The sequence below is a fragment of the Antedon bifida genome, chromosome 10, assembly GCF_963402885.1.
Source record: "Antedon bifida chromosome 10, ecAntBifi1.1, whole genome shotgun sequence".
Lineage (NCBI taxonomy): Eukaryota > Metazoa > Echinodermata > Crinoidea > Comatulida > Antedonidae > Antedon > Antedon bifida.
This window is the reverse complement of record NC_136235.1, coordinates 8571288-8592207: the sequence shown is the minus strand read 5'-3', so window position 1 is coordinate 8592207 and position 20920 is coordinate 8571288. Positions and strand designations below refer to the sequence as shown.

Genomic DNA, 20920 nt, shown 5'->3' with positions numbered 1-20920 from the left:
GAGTTCAAATCTAGTTAATATTTAATTTTTGTGATTAAATAATGTGAAATTCTGTTTTTTTCTTGTTTGGTCATAATACACATAATATAGATCATACTGTATTTATTCATTCAAGTTTGAAGATTTCTACCACTTTTTATTTCCATGTTGAATTATTTTAAAATAAAAAAGTAAAAAACATTATTAAAATGATTCAGCTTCTACATAATGGGTTAATATTGCACATTAGAAACATTTGGCTAAAACAAAAACAAGGTAGCCTCTATTTGCAAAATGAGTCATTTAAAATGTATCTGGCATAAAAACAAAAATCAAAAAGTGTTTAGTACACTATACTGTGTCATGTAACAAAAAGCATACAAAAATCTGAATTTGTTAAGACTAATATTGTTGCAAAAAAAGCCTTCAAAAAACTCAAAATACTGATTTTAATGGTGTTCAATTCAATGCTTTCTATATTAAGTCTCATTTTTAAAGCTTGAAACATGCTTTCCCAACATGGAAATGTATGGAAAGCAAGCACAAATGCTATTACTTGAATTAATAGCAGTAAGTAGTGAAAAAACAATTACAGTCATTATTCCAACTACTGTAGTGCTAGTGGTAGCTATCAATATTTTGTATGCTAAAGCTTATGTTATAGTATGCGCATGTGACACAATTGCAATCAAAATATAACAATCCACAATCAACCAACTATTAGAATTGTTTCAATCTTCATCTGTTGAAGAATCGCTATGAAAAGAGTGAGTGGAGTAGCATTTACTGAGGTTATACAACTTTTCTAGACTTTCGTTGTAATCATCAGTTTCAAGGCCGTACTGTTCATAAGTGTTGAATTTCTTTATGTCTAATTTGCTTGCTTCCTTGTGTAGTGTTTCTAATGTTGACTGGATGCCTGCTGTTGACTGGAGCGACGTAATCATTGGAACACTTCTTGTAACTATGCAAACAGTGATAAAAATAATGCTGGATTAGCTTAATTTCACTTTATAGTACAGCGGACTGCAATTATTACTTTTTGAAACTAGTTTGATGTACACAGAGCTTTAAATGTGGAACAGTAAAAGTAAACGTATACAGTACCTTGTTGTTCTTGTCCTGGTCCAAGAAGGAATCCATCTTTACTTAAATTTGGAGGAAATATCCTAGGATATGGGGTGGCTACTCTTGATGGCTCTTGAACTACATTCCCTGAGCTTAAAAATAAATCCTCAAATGTTAGACAATACAATGAAAGGAGGATAAGTGATTTTAAAGGGACAAATATATACAACAATCCAAATTAAAAATAAACTATTTTAACAGAAAAATAAAATATGAAAACAAAGAATAACAAAAACAATTAAAAACTGAAAGATAAAAAATAAACGTTAAAGAGGAGTTAAATGCTCTATAATCTTTCAAGAAATCTACTTTACCACAAAGTCATCATAAACAAAATCTGTATATTTTATTTTGTAAAGAGAAGAGTGTACATACTTCAAAGTTCTTGTGTAAGCAGTCATTAAATACATCTTAAGCATGTCCTCAGCAGTTGAGCAAGAGTCTAAGCTGGTCTTTGGAACACCATTTGATCGCCTATAACAAATAAAAACCCCAACATGATATTGGATCAATTTGCACCTCGTTCCTACCCCAAAATTGACTATCTATATAATAGGGACTTTTTGATTTGCACATCCACTGTGTGGACTGATTTTATGATTTGCACATTGACTACCAAATTTCAGAACTTGTTCAGTGGCATTTTGCTGTTCGCTCTCTAACTGAGTATGAGTGGATGTATGATGTCATAACACTGGAAAAATTTACCAATATTATGGTAAATAATGAGAATGATAATGAAAGAGTTTAATACTACTGCAGGTACAGGTGTAAAACTTAAGGATCTAGGCTAGGCCTAAGTTAAAAAGATAGCCTGGCCTAAGCCTGTGTATTACCACCGGCCCAGCACTGGAATAGCACTCGAAAAGTGCCTAATATCTCAATGTTCTTACATGTATAACTTTCTTTGTGAGACTCCACGTAAGATGACTGACTGCATAAAAGGAGTGAGATGTAGGTTTGAATGAGGGGTCAGACTTTGCCACATTGGTATATCAGCATGCTTATTAAGTACTTCTGACAACGCTTCATCTTGCGTCATTGCAAATGGAAAGGAAGTATTCAATGTGGCAACCTAAAAAATATAACAATTTAAAAGTTTTGAACAATAACAAATGCTATTACTTGAATTAATAGCAGTTAACAACAGCTACTGTGTGCAATGGTAGCTATCAATATTTTGTATTCTAAAGCTTATGTTGCAGTATATTGTTAAGAGTATATATTTAAAGAAATATAACAATTAATGTTTTGAACAGTATTCCAAATAAAAGAAAAATGTTAATAAAGGCTTGATGAAATGACGATAAAAGATAAATTTACATTTTTCTACAGTAAAAACAAGTTTTAGAACGATAAAATAACCATTCATACTGTCATCAATGAGAATAATATTTTCAAAAACCCAATCAATTGTTGTCATGATGAGTAAGAAACAATAACATATTCAATGATTTTATTGTTCTTTATTGATCATATCATTTGACGAAAGCTTTTCAAATTTTATTTTATGTAGTAAAAAATGTATACAGTATTTATCTTTTTATTATCATTGTTTATCGTGCGTAGTATAAAGAAGTCATAATACATCTATTACTGGCATTTTGATTTTTGGTAGAAAAAGTGTGCACAAACAAATTCAGCATGGCTAACTTTACAAATAAAAACGTCATAATCTAATTTTACCTGCATTTTAATTAGTCTAAACAAAACACAAAACTTTTATCATTTATTTTAAAAAAAAACTGAATAAAGGATAAAATGCATTAAAAAAAATCAGTATCTTCTATCTATCTATATTTTATCTGTATTACAAAATTCTCACTTGCCTTTCTTCCCATTGCTGAAAATGTGTCCGTGAGCTGGTGTAAAGGTAGCAGGGCTTCTTGCATTCGTAGACCTAGTGTGGCTGTGTCTAATGCACTGGCTAATATTGCACTTGTATGATAATTCAAATTGGGCTAAAATATTAAGAGTTAATAGTTTTTATCATACCATAAAGTGAATTTTGTAGGATTTTATGAGATCACATCCTGAAAGTAAAATCTCAAACCTTATCATTATAGCAAATAATGGTATCTTAATTATATAATAAATTAATAACAAAATATAGTAACTATGCACTAGCTTTCTACAAAATGTCAGTCCAGCAGTATATGTTACAAAAATAATTAGGAATTTACATGATTTTACCAAAGACTTCCAAAGTTCCTAAAATTACTTTAAATTATAGTTTAAAATTATAAAGTATATACATGCTTAATGATTCACCTTATATGCTAAATTGTTGAAGTTGGTTGGTAGCCCTGGTTTTCTCCATAGTGTTTCTGCTAAAGATACAGGTGTGAACAACGAGCTATAATCAGCTAAAGACGGAAAGGCTAATGCAGCATTTATTATTCGTTGACTGTCATGTTTAGGAATCTAAAAAAAATATATATTATAATATATAATATCGAAACTGACACTAGCACTAACACCAATTTACTATTGAATTTTGGGTTGGAGTTGGGTTGACAATTGTTAAGTTTAGATGCTCTTTACTGACTAGGCAAATTGGTCCAATTCCATTACAGTGAGCAGGCCTCAAATTTCACCGCAGCTAGTGACGTTGGTGCCTTCTTAGTTTGCCTTAATGCTTTTGAAAATAAACAATGACCACGGCCGCTAATGGCCTGCTTTTTATTTTCCCTGTATACGAGTTTTACCACAATAAAAACATTCAAACGGAGACAATATAAATAGAAATTTCGCTGTACGCAAACCACTACAACCTCCTATAAGGGTCCATATCTTGCTGTACACAGGGATGACAAGCATTTTACTATTGACAAGAATGACCGAGAAGACATGATTTCTGTTGATTGACTGAAAGAGAAGATTCTATATTTCCTTATACCAGACCTACCAACAGAACGCTATATACGTTTAGGAAGAAAAGTTCACTACCCAAAATGTTTAACTTATATATAATACTTTATTTTCGTTCCTTTCTGCCAAATCTACTGTAGTGACTTAAGCTTTTATTCTATTCAAAATAAGTAAAACTTAATCCTAATTACCTCCGCCAAGGAGGTTATGTAGCCACATGTGTCTGTTTGTTACTTGCCTTGTTTGTTTGTTAGCACGATAGCGTCTACAAGTTTCAAGTTATTATTCTGAATTTTTAGGTATATACTTTCAGACCATGCTGAAAATTGGTTTGTTAATAACTTAAAAAATAATTTAAAATGTTATTATTTTGAGACCTGCTAGTGTTAAAAGATAGGAGACAATTTTCAAAAGCTGGCGAGCAGTTTTAAAGTAACAAACTGAAATTGCATTTTCTCGAAAACCACTAATTTTGTACAAGAGGCAAGAGTTTAAACAAATTATAAACCCCATCAGGATTTTAAATATGTAGTAATTAATGTGATGTTAGATCTAGTACTCAGCGTTTGATACCCTTGACCACACAATCCTTCTGAATAGGCTAAAAAATGTTTATTGCATTACAGATGGAGCCCTTAGTTGGTTTGAAACCTATGTGTGTGGACGGGAGTGTTTCTGTACTTGCCTTTAATACTGATAGCTTCCAACTGGAGTTAGGAGTCCCCCAAGGGTCCGTAATTAGCCCCAGTCTATTATGCGCATACACAGAACCGTTATCCAGTATTCTTAGAGATCTGGAGTGGAGTTTCATCTATACACAGATGATATGCAAATTTATATTAACTGCAATCCCAAATCAGCTACTGATGTTGATAGAGCAATGACTTGTCTTAAGACGGGAATTAATAGATTAAAATATAGGATGCGTGACAACAAACTAAGATTACATGACTCCAAAGCGGAGATGATAGTGTTTTCACCCCACGATTAAATTGTAATGCACTTAACATTGAGCTCCAAATTGGCGAAGCAGTTGTGCGTCCGTCAAAGGTTGTTAAAAATATTGGTGTATTCCTTGAAACGAATGAGCACGTATCTAAGGTTAAACAAGTCGCTAATTTCTATTTAAGAAATTTATATCGTATTCGTAAGTCTATTGATTTCAATTTATATAAGCGCCCAGTGAAGCAGAACGAAGGCTGTGAAATGAGGCCAGATTACAAGTGCAGCTACAGCGATATGACACTGTGCTACAGAATAGGAAATTCGTGAAATGGTCAATCTTCCGACGACTCGTTATCATTAACCATATCAATTACTTTTGTAAAATTATACTTATCTGATGTAATTTTAGTCGGTCTTCCCATTTATAAAGTCTATTTTCTATGAAAATTCATCAAAACAGTGAAAAATTAGATATGTTTGCACTTTACGTTTGCCGATTTTCGCACTGACTTAGGGAAAGCTTTCAAAATCAATGAAGCGTAACGTATACATTCCTGCTGAGAGCGAGACGACGATACACGTGCTCTCTCGCCCCATGCCTGGCATCGTCACGTGATAAGCAGATACAGTATACAATACCAAACTGGTCGGGTCGAGTATACCCTGTCTATAATCACAACAAGAACGATGTACAGTGTTTGATTGAAGGTCGACTCGACCTACCGGAATGGTATAGATAATATAGCTCGAATGAGAGAGTTGGAATATTTGTAAACATAAGTATTGCTAATTTTAGCAATTTTTAAGTGTAGCCTATAGTAAAAGGCCTGGTAGTATCAATTAGGGTCTACTACACTAGCTAGCTCAATTTTTATCTGGGCCGGATCGGCTAGGTCTCCTTCCTACTACCTGGTATACTTGCTTGATGCAGTATCCGCTTTTTTGGAGAGTAAACTAGGCTTATTTTAGGCCTACTTAGACGATCGGGACACCATACGTGCGGACGGCGATCGGACCTTGTTTTGCCTCAATATTTACAGCCGATATGTTTTAGGTTTAGATTGTTTAGGAGTTTGGTTGATAGGATGGGTTTGGAATCCACTGAGTTTTGTTATTTATGGGCCAATCGTTTAGTAGTAGGCTAGCTAGGCCCATGATGGGCCCCAATGTTTTAACGTAGCCATCGTGGCATGGAATCCCTAGTCAGAATGGCTCTCACCCATGAAAAAAAAAATTAGGCTAGGCCTAGCCTAGTACGTGAAGCCAATCTGTACTATTCGAGGTATAAAAATAGTATATAATTTATGACTCCATAATCTGTACTAAATTTTGTATTTCATTAAATGTCAAATAAATATATGCTACTACTGTTATTATTACACTTTAGGCCTAGCTTAGAAAATCTACAAAAAATGTATTTCACAATGATCGGGTGGTCGTCGTTTGACAGGGGGAGAGAGATGTAAATTAGTTGACAAACACAACGTACACGAGTTTGGAATCCACTGATGACGTGACTTTGTGAATATCTCATGAATATTAATGAGCTTCCCTAAGCTGCTGAAAAACAGACTTTCCATGAAATTACCCTAAAATGTATATGAAATTTAATTTTTTTAATTTCTCGTTATTACTTCTTCATTCTGACATGTCTATATTGTTATAATATTTTTTATTTAATAAATAAACGATATTTAAAAGCAATTTTAAACCCAGAATCCCCCTTTAAGTCGCATAGACTATTTCAATTCGCTTTTTGGTGGGATGTCGCAAAATAACTTTAATGCCTTACAAACAATACAAAATCGCTCAGCCCGATTGTTTTTTCAGGTATCTAGATGTACGAGTGCTATGACCTTGCTAGTAATGTTGTACGCTAAAACGCTATAACGCCATGGGTCTGAACATAGCCGTATTAAAATGATGTTCACAGCACTGATGTTATAATAGAAGTGAATTCGTGAGATAAATAGCTGTCTTTGTTTAAACCTATGCCCAATAATTTAATGAGTGTGGGTATAAGACCTTGAATATTTAATTAGATGAGCTTTAGAACTCCATATACTTAATACACTATACTAAAACAAACTATTAAACTGCAAAACTATACAATAAAGGAAGACACTTTTAGTCTCTCACATATGCAACATATCAAATTCATACAAGGAATTCAAAAGGCAATATCTCAAAGGTACCTGTGTATCTATAAATACCGTAGTTATTCATATAATCATTTTAAATAAATGCTCTCCTCGAAAAAGCTTTTTTACAGTATTTTATCACTTCTCGATTTTAATTGTGTTGTATTTTTTCATATCTTGGGTTTTTTATTTGATTATACAATTGCACTGTTGTTACCATATTACACCCAAAAACTAAATGCCTCTTTCAAACAAATGCCCCTAAAAACCCTCATGAACAATAAACAGGTCATGCAACAGAGATCAAATTAAGAATCGTTAACTTACCCCTTGTGAAAATGTAGAGGGCGACACACCAACTGTGAAGATACCTTTACTACCATACTCATCAGACAGACTTTCTAGTAAACTGCTTCCAAATCCAGAAAAACCATTGTAAAAATCAACTAGTACTTGGAAACCCTACAAGTAAAACAATTATTATAATCTTTCTTTTCTCTGGCCATATACTGCATACTAATTACTATACTGTACATACAGCGACTTTTTACAATTTGAATGGGGTGAATGTTTCCATAATTCCCTCATTCAATGATTAAAATAACAAAACATTTCGTTCCATAACACACCTTCAATTTACCAGTTTACTCTTGAATGAAGTTACCAGTTAACATACTGTTTTTTGGTTTTGGTCATCAAAAAACTTATTGAATCAGGTGTAAAAAGGCAGTGCTACAGAATTTTAATCTCAGAGCAATTATAAATGGCCTCCATCCTCCAAAAAACAAATTATTATTATTATTATTAAATTATATTAGCCCATCCTAGGCCTTTCAATCTTAATCAAAAGTAGCCTTGACCAGGCCTAACTTTCATTCAATCTGAATGAAATGCCAAGAATCTACTTAGAAGTTAGATGTTATAAAAAAAAATGAATGTTTTTATATTCGTGTTACTGGTACAAATAATTTCATTAGGTGAAAGATGAAGGTCATTCTCACTCGGCTATCGCCTTGTGAAAGTATTTAAACCTTTCATCTTTTCTCTCTTGAAATTATTTGTACCATCACAGTCATAAACATTCACAATTTGTATACTATTATATTATATATTATTGTATGATTCTTATCAAGATTTTAGCAATAGTAGAATCTACACTTTATTATCATATGATGCTCTTTCAACCAATCGCTAGATGGGTAAATTCAAGTGCTACTGTGTATTACCTGTAGATGATCACATTCTTCTGTGTAAAAATGAAGATGGTTTTCCATTTGATCAGACACTTTGCCGTTCTTCCAAAGGTTTGTTCCTTGACTAAATATTTCAAATGGTTCCAACTCACTAAAGAAAAACAATATTTAATAATTTAGGTATTTGTATAGTGCCAGAATCAACTAAAAATAGCAATAGAAGTTGATTTAGTAAAATGACGAGGGAGAGAATTCCAAAGAGAAGCAGCAGAGAACATAAAAGACCTTTGTCCATAAGATTTGGTGTTAATTCTAGGAACAAGTAGTAGGTTTTGATCAGCCGAACGAAGACAAGCAAGAGGGGTGTAGGAGGGAAGAAGATCAAGGAGATAAGTAGGTTGTTTAAGAAGTAGCGCTTTAAATGTTAGTAAAAGGATCTTATATTTTATACGGGAGTCAATGGAGGTTATATATAATAGGAGATATGTGTGAGGATCTTCTAGTAAGAGTTAGAATGCGTGCAGCAGTGTTCTGGAGACGATTCATTAGAGATTTCGGTAGGGCAAAAAAAAAAGAGAGTTACAATAATCAAGGCATTTATTAATGTAGAGGCAGTACGCTTTGACAGACACTTTCAAAATCAAGCAATGTTACGTAGATGTAAGTTAGTAGTTTTTTTAACATGACTTATATGGTTGAATGATAATAATCCATCAAAATAAACCCCAAGATTTTTAACAAAAGGTGATGGAAAAATTTGATTTGATTTGATTTGATTATTTAGCTTATATCAACCTTATTGTAGATTTAGTCTATCTGAAGCATTTGGTCAACCATCTCTAGGTTTCGTAACAGCTTTTATCCAGCTGCCATTCAGGCACTGAATGCTTGTCAGTATAATGTACTAGAGTACTTATATATCTCAAGCAAGTTTTTATGTATTATTATTATTACTATTATATTTTATTACAAATGACAATAAATTGAAGTAATTTTACACTGATGAATGAATATATAAATTTCAAGTTTAGCATGGATGAGCTGGGTGGAGGTGGCCAGCTACCACCACCTAAAGTTTATTTTATGCTCTTCCATGCCTCATTTCAATATACTACCCACCACTTGGCACCCACTACTACTCTATTACTTCTTGATGCATTATGGATTAGCGTTTGCCCATTCTGATAGCGTTATGCAGCCTAGTTCAGACAAAAAAATATGTACATCACGTATATAAAACTACTGTAACATTGTGGACCTGAACTAAGAGTGGAATGCATTATCGCTAGTTTTACTACTAATAATTATGACATGTTAATTTTGAAATTAGGAATAATAATTAGAAAAGTAATACACACCTTTGATGTGCATATTCCTTGATAATAGCTACTGATTTTGGATGGAGATGACACCGAAGAAAATCAGACCAGACCTCAACAGAATCATCAAGGTCGTACGTTCTTTCTTCTATACTTAATGGAATAGATTGCTCTTGGTTTAGTTCATCTTCATTCATCTCTGTTGTGTCAGCCTCTTGTGAGGAATCATCATCCTCATTGCTTGCAGTGCTCCCAATCAGGTCCTGTTAAAAAGAATCTTTACATAATAAGATATTGCAAAGGATTTCCGATAATGTAATCAATTGTGTCAAATTACACTGATTATCAAATTGGTATATCAATATATCACAATATATATATATTAGTTGATGATACTGGACCATTCAAACTGGTCTTTCCAAACTCAGATACCGCATTAAAAACCCAGCCCTTTAATTTCAAGCAATCTGGATAATCAAATAATTATTTTAACTTTGATATGATGAACCAAACCTGAAATCTCTTGATACAGTATTAATTCAATGTCTACAGTATATTTCTTGTATTAGAATTGTTTCTGAATGAATATCCTAGGTAGAGCATTATCTTATTTTAATTCTGATGGTGGAACAGTGGAGTCATTGTTAACTTGAACAGTACAATAAACTTTCCAAAAAATGGACAACTACCATCTGGCCTAAAATGTCAGGTTTCTAGAACGTCTGCTGGTATGAATTTGGGAGAGTTTACTATTTTCAGTATCTCTGATTCCATGCTAAGACCTCCCGCTTCCATGATTTTACCTTATTCCCCCTCTCTTGCCTATAAGGTCCATATCATCCCCTTTTCTGCCTTCCCAGATAATAATAAAATTGCACTGAATTGTAAATAATTGTAATGTTTAAATTATTTTTACACGCCGCGCTTTAGGCAATTATAATCAAGAGAACGGACTAATTATGAAAACTATATCATCGCGAAAGCTTTATTACTATGGCTGACCATTTTTAGGATTTTGTAAACTCGACTAATTTATAGGTCCATGCTGCTTGACCCAAAGTACGTCTGGGGTATAGGTTAAATAAACATTTAACATTATATTTTACTGGATTTTACAATGTTGATACAAAATATATTACTAAAAACCATAATTTTATGTAATTATTTTAATAAAAAATGGCGTAGTTCATACAATTGCCAACTGAGGGCGCAATTGTTTTCTTTGTTCGTGGCTAAAAACGATTTATTTTCTGCGATGTTTTAGACCCTATATGTCGAAAACTACAAGTCAGATTTTCATAATTCTTTTTTTATTATACTGTTGATACTAAATACTTACAGGCAATTCATAATTTGGGAGGTTTGCCCCTAACCTGCAATATGTACATTACTTTATGATTATATTTTTGTTCTGTACAGTAGTAGGCCAGACTATATTTATACAAAATGTTTACTAGTGCTACGGATTTTTAATCAAAAACTGTTATGTGTGGCGTTTTTTGTAAGAAATATTTCTTTATATTATGTACTTAAATTTATTTTACCGGTATATATATAAATTAAAATTGTACTAATTTAAATTTTACTCACATCTTGCTTTTCAAGATCCAGGAGAAATTGATTTTTGGGAAGAGAGGAAGAATTATGCAATGTCACATCACCAGCCCTTAAAAAGTAAAAAGACATAAGTTTTAATAACAAATACCCTAACTGTTTTTAATAAAATAGTTTCTTACCTGATCATATTATTATCCCTTTTACACCGCCAGTAAAAATGCTGATTTTATCCTGAATTGTATAACCCGAGTCATACCCGGGACGCAGAAATGCGGAAATGTAGGCCGGTTTAAACGACGTAAAAAGTACCCGGGTCGCTGAAACACCCAGGTAATTGATGCGGAATGTATTCAGCGTCAATTCAACCCGGGACGAACCAGTGTAATTTGCGTGTTCCTTGGATGTTTTTCCCGGTTGGTTGCTATCCTCGCTCACTATAAGTATTTAATTTACATACAATGAGATAAGATTGATTTTGTTTATTCGCTTATTTAATAAATAAAACTTATGGTTATTTGTTACTTATTTTTAAAAGATAAATAATTTTATAAATAAATATTATTCTTCATGAGTAGACTCAATTTGTTTTGTATTGCTGTAAAACAAAATTGTAGGAGGTATAATGAGCAGACCGTTACCAGGGTGTCTCTTCATTGTAGGAGGTATAATAAGCAGACAGTTACTAGGGTGTCTCTTCATTGTAGGAGGTATAATGAGCAGACAGTTACCAGGGTGTCTCTTCATGCGTGAGAGGGCGATATTTCGCTTTAATCTAGAATAGAACATTTATACGGAGTGGTATTTTTCAGTGTAAATACATGCAACCCTTGTCATTGGTTATCCGCAACAAAAATTGCGGATAACCCTTGTGATTGTAAAGATCTTTTTTTTCCATCTTCTTTATTCTTCTTTCTTTCTACGAATTTCGTTGCACACATATCTCTCATTGTTGTCAACATAAGATTGCATAACTTTATCAAAATATTGACCTGTATCTGTAGATGTGCAAGAAACTTTGTTATGACGTTAAGAGTCGCGCAGCAACAACATGCAGTAGTACTTTGAAATAGTAACCTACCACACACCCCACCCCAGTAGTGGGTTACTATGTACAGTACTTTGAAATAGTAACCTACCCCACCCCAGTAGTGGGTTACTATGTACAGTACTTTGAAATAGTAACCTACCCCACCCCAGTAGTGGGTTACTATGTACAGTACTTTGAAATAGTAACCTACCCCACCCCAGTAGTGGGTTACTATGTACAGTACTTTGAAATAGTAACCTACCCCACCCCAGTAGTGGGTTACTATGTACAGTACTTTGAAATAGTAACCTACACCACCCCAGTAGTGGCTATGTACAGTACTTTTAAATAGTAATCTACTCCACCCTCAGCTTTTTTTCCACTTGATTGCTGCATATGATTCTAATTAAAATTAAAGATATATTGTCCCCCTGAAATTTATATTTTTGTTGAATAGGCCATTTTAATTGTACATAAAAGTTATTCACTTTGACCAAAAATTGAATCGAAAAAAAAAAAATGATTTACCCGAGAAAATTGTAATTTAAAGCAAAAATTAACCAGGAAGACAAATGTATTCCGGTTTAATTTAACCCTTGACCTGAGATAGATCATAAATATTCATATTGCATGGATACATGTGTGGATGCTCTCCAAATCAACAAACAGCCAACAACTATCATAGGTGCCATTTCTGGCATTATTATGCTTTTTGGCATTATTTGGAGGCCCATGGCATCTGGCATAATGCCACGGCATTATTTAGCCGTTTTTACCATAATCTGGCATCATTTTGTGTTTTTTGAACAACCAAAAAAATAATATACCACAGAACAGGAATAATATTTTGTTTATTCTTGCAATTTCGTACATATCACCTTACACAATATCATATCGTACCAAACAGGTCTGTCAGGTTTTTTCCATACAATAGTTCCTCTATGCTTTCGTTTCAGTTCATAATTATAAGCGGCCGCACCCCTACCCCAACCCTTAAAAGGGCAGTAACTTAGCAGCTCTAATTTAAGCAATTTTCTCTTTGAAAATTTGTTTTCCATATTTCAAATTAAGTTCCATTTGCATCGTAGTACAGTAGCCCTATTTTTCCAAATGTTCTTACCTCAGCTTCAACAGTGACCATGGTGGGCCGAGGTCCTAGAGACTCTTATACATTTTTATTTCAAATTAAGTGCCATTTCCGGCCATCGAGCAGCTCTCTATTTTTCAAAATTTCTTACCTCAGATATCAGCTGTGTGGATGTTCATTAGCATATCATGCATATGTATGAGTTAGCTCTACTGGCCTAATTTTTTAGCTGATGAGTTGGGAAAAATTATAAATTTATTTTGCTTTTTTCCGATTTTTTGGGGGTTTTTTTTGGCGAAAGTGAACAACTTTATTATAACTACAAAATGGTCTATTCAAAATTTGATTTTATTGATCTTCATTTTTCATGTTTTGGGGGACAATATATCTTGAAAATAAATCTATAAACATCTGTTTTTGTGTTACAATTACAGTAGTGGGTTATTATTATTATTATTATTGACTTTTAGGATGGGTAACTAATAGAAAGGAGCTGCTAATAGAGTAATAGGTTACTATTAGGTTTTCAGTAGGTGGTGGTCTAAACTTGCTTCCAAAGTAGTCCTTCATTTTAATGAGGCGATTTGTAATACTGTATGGAATAGAATGATATCAACATAATGAAAAATCTGAAGTAGAAAATATTTATAAAACAAGAAAATTTACCATCTAACATCTGAGGATTCTTCCAGAGTATTGCAATCATAGAGAATTCCTTCAACACTGAGAGTTTTCAAACTATCTTTCAGGTCTATAGCTATTAGACGGGGAGTGTATGTCACCTCATTCTGTAAAAACATACAAATACACTATCTACTAACTATCAAATATTTTTAATAAATGTTATAATATAATATTTATTCTTTTATTTCATACACATACAACAGCAAGTAGTCCGGTGGCAGGAGGGATATCACCACCCGAAAGGGGACAAATTGCCATCCAACTTTTCTAGACCAGAATTTTCCGTAGATTACGAATATGGAAGGTAATCGATCAGGATAGGAAGCGTTTACGAGATATAAGGGGTCAAAGTTCAAAATTGACCAATATAAAAACATGCTATATCTCTGGAAATTCTGGACGTAGTGAGATAATTTGGGTGTCAAATTGTTCACAATGTATATGTTTATATTAGCAGAACTTTCTTTGTAAAATTGACCGGAAACCCCATTGTTAGCAATTTTGACCTTTGACCTCTTTTTTGTGCAATTTCAATCAGGTATCCATGTATCTCCAATAAACGGAATGTACGGCTCATAGAGAATTCAGAAGTTACCCTTGGTTCATTTTGGCAAATCCATATGGTTTCCATTTAAAAGGATTGAGGGTGCACAGACAGGCTTTTCCCATGGCTTAATATTGGAACCTACAGTTTTAGTTACCCGATATATTTCTAACACAGTAACTTATGCAGCCAAATGCATTGATCCGATACAGGGGCCAAATGTAGAACTGAACATACAGTAGAGAACCACAGAAGGGTCTAAATAGATGACCTGCTGTTGTTTCATTTTAGGCAAAATCCAAATCGGTTCCTTAAGGATCGAGAGTGCACAGGCAGCTTTATTCCATGTGCCTTTCTATATAAACCCACATTGTCACCCCTTATTTCCACTATGTGGCTTAATGTCCATGGATGACCGGCCCTTGGGTTAATTTGGGCAAATCCATAAGTGTTCCTTAAGGATCGAGAGTGCAAGGCAGCTTTATTCCATGGGCCCCGCCTGTCTATTATGAACCCACAGTGTCACCCCTTATATGTCCATTATGGGGCTTAATGTCCATCCATGGAGGACCGGCCTTTGGGGGTTAATTTGAGCAAATCCATAAGTGTTCTTTAAGGATCGAGAGTGCACAGGCAGCTTTATTCCATGTGCCTGTCTATATAAACCCACAGTGTCACCCATTATATTTCCATTATGGGGCTTAATGTCCATGGAGGACCGGCCCTTGGGTTAATTTGGGCAAATCCATAAGTGTTCCTTAAGGATCGAGAGTGCACAGGCAGTTTTATTCCATTGTTCTGCCTGTCTATATAAACCCACAGTGTCACCCATTATATTTCCATTATGGGGCTTAATGTCCATGGAGGACCGGCCCTTGGGTTAATTTGGACAAATCCATAAATTTTCCTTAAGGATCGAGAGTTCACAGGCAGCTTTATTCCATGGGCTGCGCCTGTCTATATGAACTCACAGTGTCACCCCTTATACAGTATTTCCATTATGGAGCTTAATGTCCATCCATGGAGAACGACCGGCCCTCGGGTTAATTTGGGCAAATCCATAAAATGTTCTTTATGGATGATCGAGGGTGCACAGGGATATTTATTATATCTCTATGAACCCACATTTTCACCCCACATACATTATTTCCAATATAGGGTCTCTTGTAGCCCCACATAGAGAACCCTGAAAGGTCCATGAAGGATCGGCCCTTGAGTTCATTTGGGCAAATCCATAAATGTTATTTAAAGATTGAGGGTGCACATTTAGTTTTATTCCATAGTTCATCTATGAACTATTTACCCCATATTAATTTCTAATACAGGGCCTTATGTAGCACACCACATAGAGATCCCAAAAGGGTCCTTAGAGGGTTCATTCGGGCAAATCCATATGGGTTATTTTAGAATCCTTTGTGTACAGGAAACTCTTTCCTGTATGGGCCAAACTATCTGTGACTATATAAAAATTGTGGTCTGTCTGTGTAGTGAGTTGTGGATTGAGTTTGGCCACCTGGATCTGCCTATGCCCTATCCTGTACGAATTGGTATTCTCTGGTTCTGATGATTAGTAGTTTATTTTCCAAAAATGAATATTGTAGCCCTAATAAATGCAACTGTATAGTGGCAAATCATTGAAGGTCAGCGCAACATTTTAACATCATAACATTTTAATCGTCATAATATTAATTTTATTATTTATTTTACAGTATTATATTAATACATTTAAAATAATGCGCACTAGAAAAAATATAAAAATACCATAACTTCACTGATCAAATAACGTGATTACATTTATGAACATCGATCTCATAGTTTGAATAACTTTGCATTATTTAGTATATCATTTTTTCAAATGTTGACCTTTGACCTATGTCAACTTGTGTAATGATAAATGTGCTCTTTTGATTGTGTATGATTGATAGATGTCTTAACAGAATGATAAAACATAACATTTTGTCTTAAATGTTAGTTTTTATTTGGTTTTAAATGCAAATTGTGTGATTGGTCAATACTGACATTTGACCTTTAATTGCAAAGTATTTGTTTTATAAGGCGACTGAATAGATACCTATAACCATACAAATGTATTAAAAGACCAAATTGAACTTTAATAAATTGGTTATAATACATATGTATATAATACATTGTTGTAATTGGTCAATTTTGAACTTTGACCCCTTATCTCTTCCTATTCGCTTCCTATCCTGATCGAAGTCTGATTTGATTAAATACAGTATTATAATTATATTAATCAAAATTATAATGAAATAATATAACTTTACTAATCAAATAATTTGATTACTTGTAAAACCATCAATATCATTTTGGACAACTTTGCATTTATTTGTTAACTAATACTCGTATTAAAATGTTGACCTTTGACCTTATGTCAACTGATGAAATTGACCATATGTCAACTGATGAAATGATGTATTCACTCTTTTACATTGCGTATGATTGATTAACAGGATGAGAAAATTTTTATTAAATATTAGTTTTTATTTGGTTTTATAGGTACGTTCTATGATTGGTCAATATTGACATTTGACCCTTAATCACAAAGGATTTTTTTTTCATAAGGTGATTGAATAGACACTTATAATCATAAAAATGTAATAAAAGACCAAATTGTGCTTCAATAAAATTTTGTTATAATACATATACATAATACATTGTTGTAATTGGTCAATTTTGAACTTTGACCCCTTATATCTCGAAAATGCTTCCTATCCTGATCGATTACCGTCCATATTCGTAATCTACGGAAAATTCTAGTCTAGAAAAGTTGGATGGCAATTTGTCCCCTTTCGAGTGGTGATTCCCCCCTCCTGCCACTGGACTAAAGTAATTCGCAAATTACAGAATGTACTGTATAAACTATTTTATAATTTATTGTGCTTATAAAACTAATACCCTTTTTCACAATTTCATAAATTGTTACAAATTGTACCCAGGTTTGATCTCCCGACTTATTACATGATTTCACACACTCATACGCAAACCTTGTGAAATCTCGGGATTTAATTACTATGATTGGTCAGTTAATACCAGGGCAATACACGCCCGTGCAGTAAGAACATCTCGGAACAAAAACACAGGCCTCTTGTTGGTGTGTTTAACTTTCGAGATTTCACAAGGGACCCGCATGAAATCTCGGGAGATTTTCCACAAAACTTTCTTCACACTATGCAAACCTGGTTACAAGTTGTTACATTTTGCAGATGTGAAAAGGGTACACCGTATTGTTTCTAATAAACGCCCCAGGGTATTGCTTTTTTTCAAAAAAAAGGGGGGGGGGGGGGCGTTTATTGGAGGTGAATTTTAACACCCAAAATTACTAAACAGGCTGCTTTAAAACAGTTAAAAAGTTTGTTATTTGTTGAAACACAAACAACTTTTTGCTAGTTATAGGGTATGTTCAGACACACGGCGTTACAGTGGAGTTATGTAAATGGCATACATATTTTTGTGTCTGAACCAAACCGCAGATTAGCGTTAGGGAGATGTTACGCCAGTGGCGTCAATAGCACTAGCAGGAGAGGGTAGATTTAATAATGCTAATCCAGTGATGCATCAGTAATTTTAACCTTAACCAATGAAAAGACACGACCACGATTAACAGACAGCAACTACATACCTGTACCCTAGTATACGACAGCGAAATAGCTATGTCAAATGTATTTTCAGGTTTTCAATTTTAAAGAACAGTAAAGTTAATATTTTCATAAATTAAATCAATTAATCAGATAATTTTCTGTGTAATAATTATGTTTTAAATTATTTTGAATTAAAATGCAATTCTACAAGTAGTAAGAACAAATCAGTATATTGAAAGGTAACATTATATAAATAAAAATAATAAAAAACAATTTTATGATGTAAACTTTCATGCATTGTCATGAATGTATACATATAGTTCTATCTGTTTTTGACCTGATCAGAGTGTCTTAAACGCAAGGCATTGGAATGTTGATCGAAGTAGTAAAAGTTGAAGAAGTAAACAAAGCAGAACCGATACAGCTGTATATGTCCTAGCTTATTACAATTAGCCTAGCTTATTACAATTAGCCTAGTTTGGTCATTAATAAAAGGTAGAGTATAAGGCGCTTTACAAACATCGCTAGTGGGTACATCATTGTGCAATAAATATTTTCCCTTTACTAATTTAAGGCTCCTATGGACTGGTCACACAAATTACAATATGGAAAAAATCTCAAAGGGGGCGTTTATTTAGAAACAATACGGTAAATCTCATTTGAGGCTTCAAACAGTTATTTTCTCACATCTACTGTATAACTAACAAAATGTTGCAAGTTACCATAATTGTCTTTCCTTCTCTGTACAGTACGTCATGATTGATTTCTTTTACTTGTGATGATGCTTGATTGATGTCATAACAAAACGTTGATTCCTATATTTCAAACAATCAAATGCATATTTAAATCGTGTGATTACCGAGAACAAGGGTGTGTACACTTTATAGTAAACCCTAATAATTGTGCATTTACCTAGTTTGTGTTATTTGAGGTATATATATATATATGAATTGAATAGACATGATTTAAACGTAAATCGTATATTGATGGATTCCAGTTCAATGTATTTTGCTTTTTTTTTACGCCGTGGGTACCGTATCTTAACTTTTGTTTGCTAAAGGTACCGTGGTACGGTAAAATTGCATTACGTCATAATCAGCCAATGTATGTGTATAACGTCATCGTATAAGGACTTTGGATTTTTTTTCATATCGCGTCTGTATGTAGAGAATGCCTGTCGCCGGTGCCAGGCTGCATGGATGTGTGCGCTGATTCTGTGACTCAGCCCCGGGGCTAGACCTAGCAATGTTGAATCCAGTTTAATAACGGACGACAACGTCAATGCTGTAGTATAAGAGCAAGTTCATGTGGTTGGTGGATGTTACATAAAGCGTTTAAAACATACAACATACAGTAGTAGTATAATCTGATATGTTGATAGCCAAATTAGAAGTAAAGGAATTATATTTCAATGTTGGAAATTGTGTTGCGTCTAGTTCATTTGTCCATATCATAGTTACTATAGCCTATATGAGAGTTTTATTTTTATTCCAAATGGCCTATATTTTTTATTAAACTTTGTTAACAGATGGTGACCATAAACAACAAGCAAGTGCGGACAATAAAGGGCTGAGTTACAGAAATCAGCGCACACATGCACGGTGAAAACGGTACTGGATTGCAAATGGGACGAAACGTCTTCATTTATCATAGTTAAAGCCCCCTTCCCTACGTTTTTTAGATCTAATTTAAGATCACAAACTATATTTAATGTAAAAATAATACTATATGGTCCTATAGTGATAACTTTTTTCGTCTTTAAACGGTTAAAAATGTGAAAAATAAGTCGATTCTAATAATTATAGCGGCCCGCTATAAATCCCAAAATGCATTGCGCGCGGATTGATATTTTTGTTTTTCACCTGTAATTCGCCCACTTTTCGATCGATCGTGAGGCCAAAACAAATGGAAGACTCCTAACTTTTCAACGAAAATACCGGGTTTTCCCCAATTTGTATCAACGGAGTCTGGCAAAAATAGAAAGACAATTAATGCAGCAACTATACAACGTCAGGCTAGGTACATAGCTAGCGTACGATATTCGTACGTTACCGATGTTTACCAGCTAGGCCTACAAAACTAAGCCTAGCTAGGCTAGGCCTAAGACCGTCCACGACAGGTCGATCGCCGCGAGCTACTTAGGTAGTGCATTGTTTCTCACTTTTTATCATAATTTACCATAAAACGTACATTTAAGACAAGGAATGACATGGTTTAATGTTTTTAAAGTGATATATATGTATTATTTTCCAAAAAACGTCCAAAATTGCAGGGAAGGGGTCTTTAACAGTTAACCTCTCCAATCAGAAACAATAGAGTAACAATGATCTCAAAAGGAGAGGCTTAAAATGAATTTACCTGAATATTCCAAAAATGTGTTCCAACAAAATTAGAAAAGTGTCCGCATTGTATAGTTATCAATTCTCTTGATTCCATTATCTAAATTAGTAATTGAAATAATAGCTAACTAATCTCTTTTCTCTATTTATTTTATAGCCGGCTAGGCACTAGGTAGGTACCAAAGAATAACAACACAACACAAGAAGAGAGAAATGAGTAATCCACGATTTTTGCATTAGAAATTTGTAACAGAGAATGATGCCCGCCCTCATAAGGGCGGATGTATACAGACTAAGAGCCTGTTCACACACGTATGGCGTAAGTCATGGCGTACGCCTTGCGTGTGAACTAGGCAGTGGCGTTATCAACGCAACCCACTACGCCACGTCCGTGGCGTTATTAACGACAGCGACGCTTGAATGATTTTGACCTTCTTTCAAGATATTTACCAATTAATACTTGTTTTTTTACTGAGGGCCTAAATTGTATTGCTGATATAAAAACAA

The 20920-nt window shown here is 33.9% G+C and overlaps 1 protein-coding gene across 1 annotated transcript; it reads right to left on the bottom strand.

The window, feature by feature from the left end:
- Window positions 1-85: 85 nt before the first annotated feature.
- Window positions 86-20603, bottom strand: LOC144853807 (protein misato homolog 1-like). Its single transcript, XM_078711646.1, has 13 exons — window positions 20433-20603; window positions 18797-18889; window positions 13914-14035; window positions 11167-11242; window positions 9616-9839; window positions 8291-8408; window positions 7392-7526; window positions 3379-3531; window positions 2937-3068; window positions 2001-2182; window positions 1483-1581; window positions 1087-1199; window positions 86-943 (listed from the first exon to the last, which is right to left on the bottom strand). The coding sequence occupies exons 1-13, from the start codon at window positions 20508-20510 to the stop codon at window positions 711-713; spliced, it is 1758 nt and encodes a 585-aa protein (XP_078567772.1). The 5' UTR covers window positions 20511-20603; the 3' UTR covers window positions 86-710.
- Between the last annotated feature and the right edge of the window lie 317 nt (window positions 20604-20920).

What these genes read in the sequence shown, in the direction of transcription:
- LOC144853807 (XM_078711646.1), bottom strand. Translation starts at nt 20,510, where the DNA reads ATGGAATCAAGAGAATTGATAACTATACAATGCGGACACTTTTCTAAT. An exon ending in CACATTTTTGGAATATTCAG is followed by an intron (nt 18,890 to 20,432) that starts GTAAATTCATTT and finishes TTTGAAATATAG; the next exon opens with GAATCAACGTTTTGTTATGA. An exon ending in TGGATCTTGAAAAGCAAGAT is followed by an intron (nt 9,840 to 11,166) that starts GTGAGTAAAATT and finishes TCTTTTTAACAG; the next exon opens with GACCTGATTGGGAGCACTGC.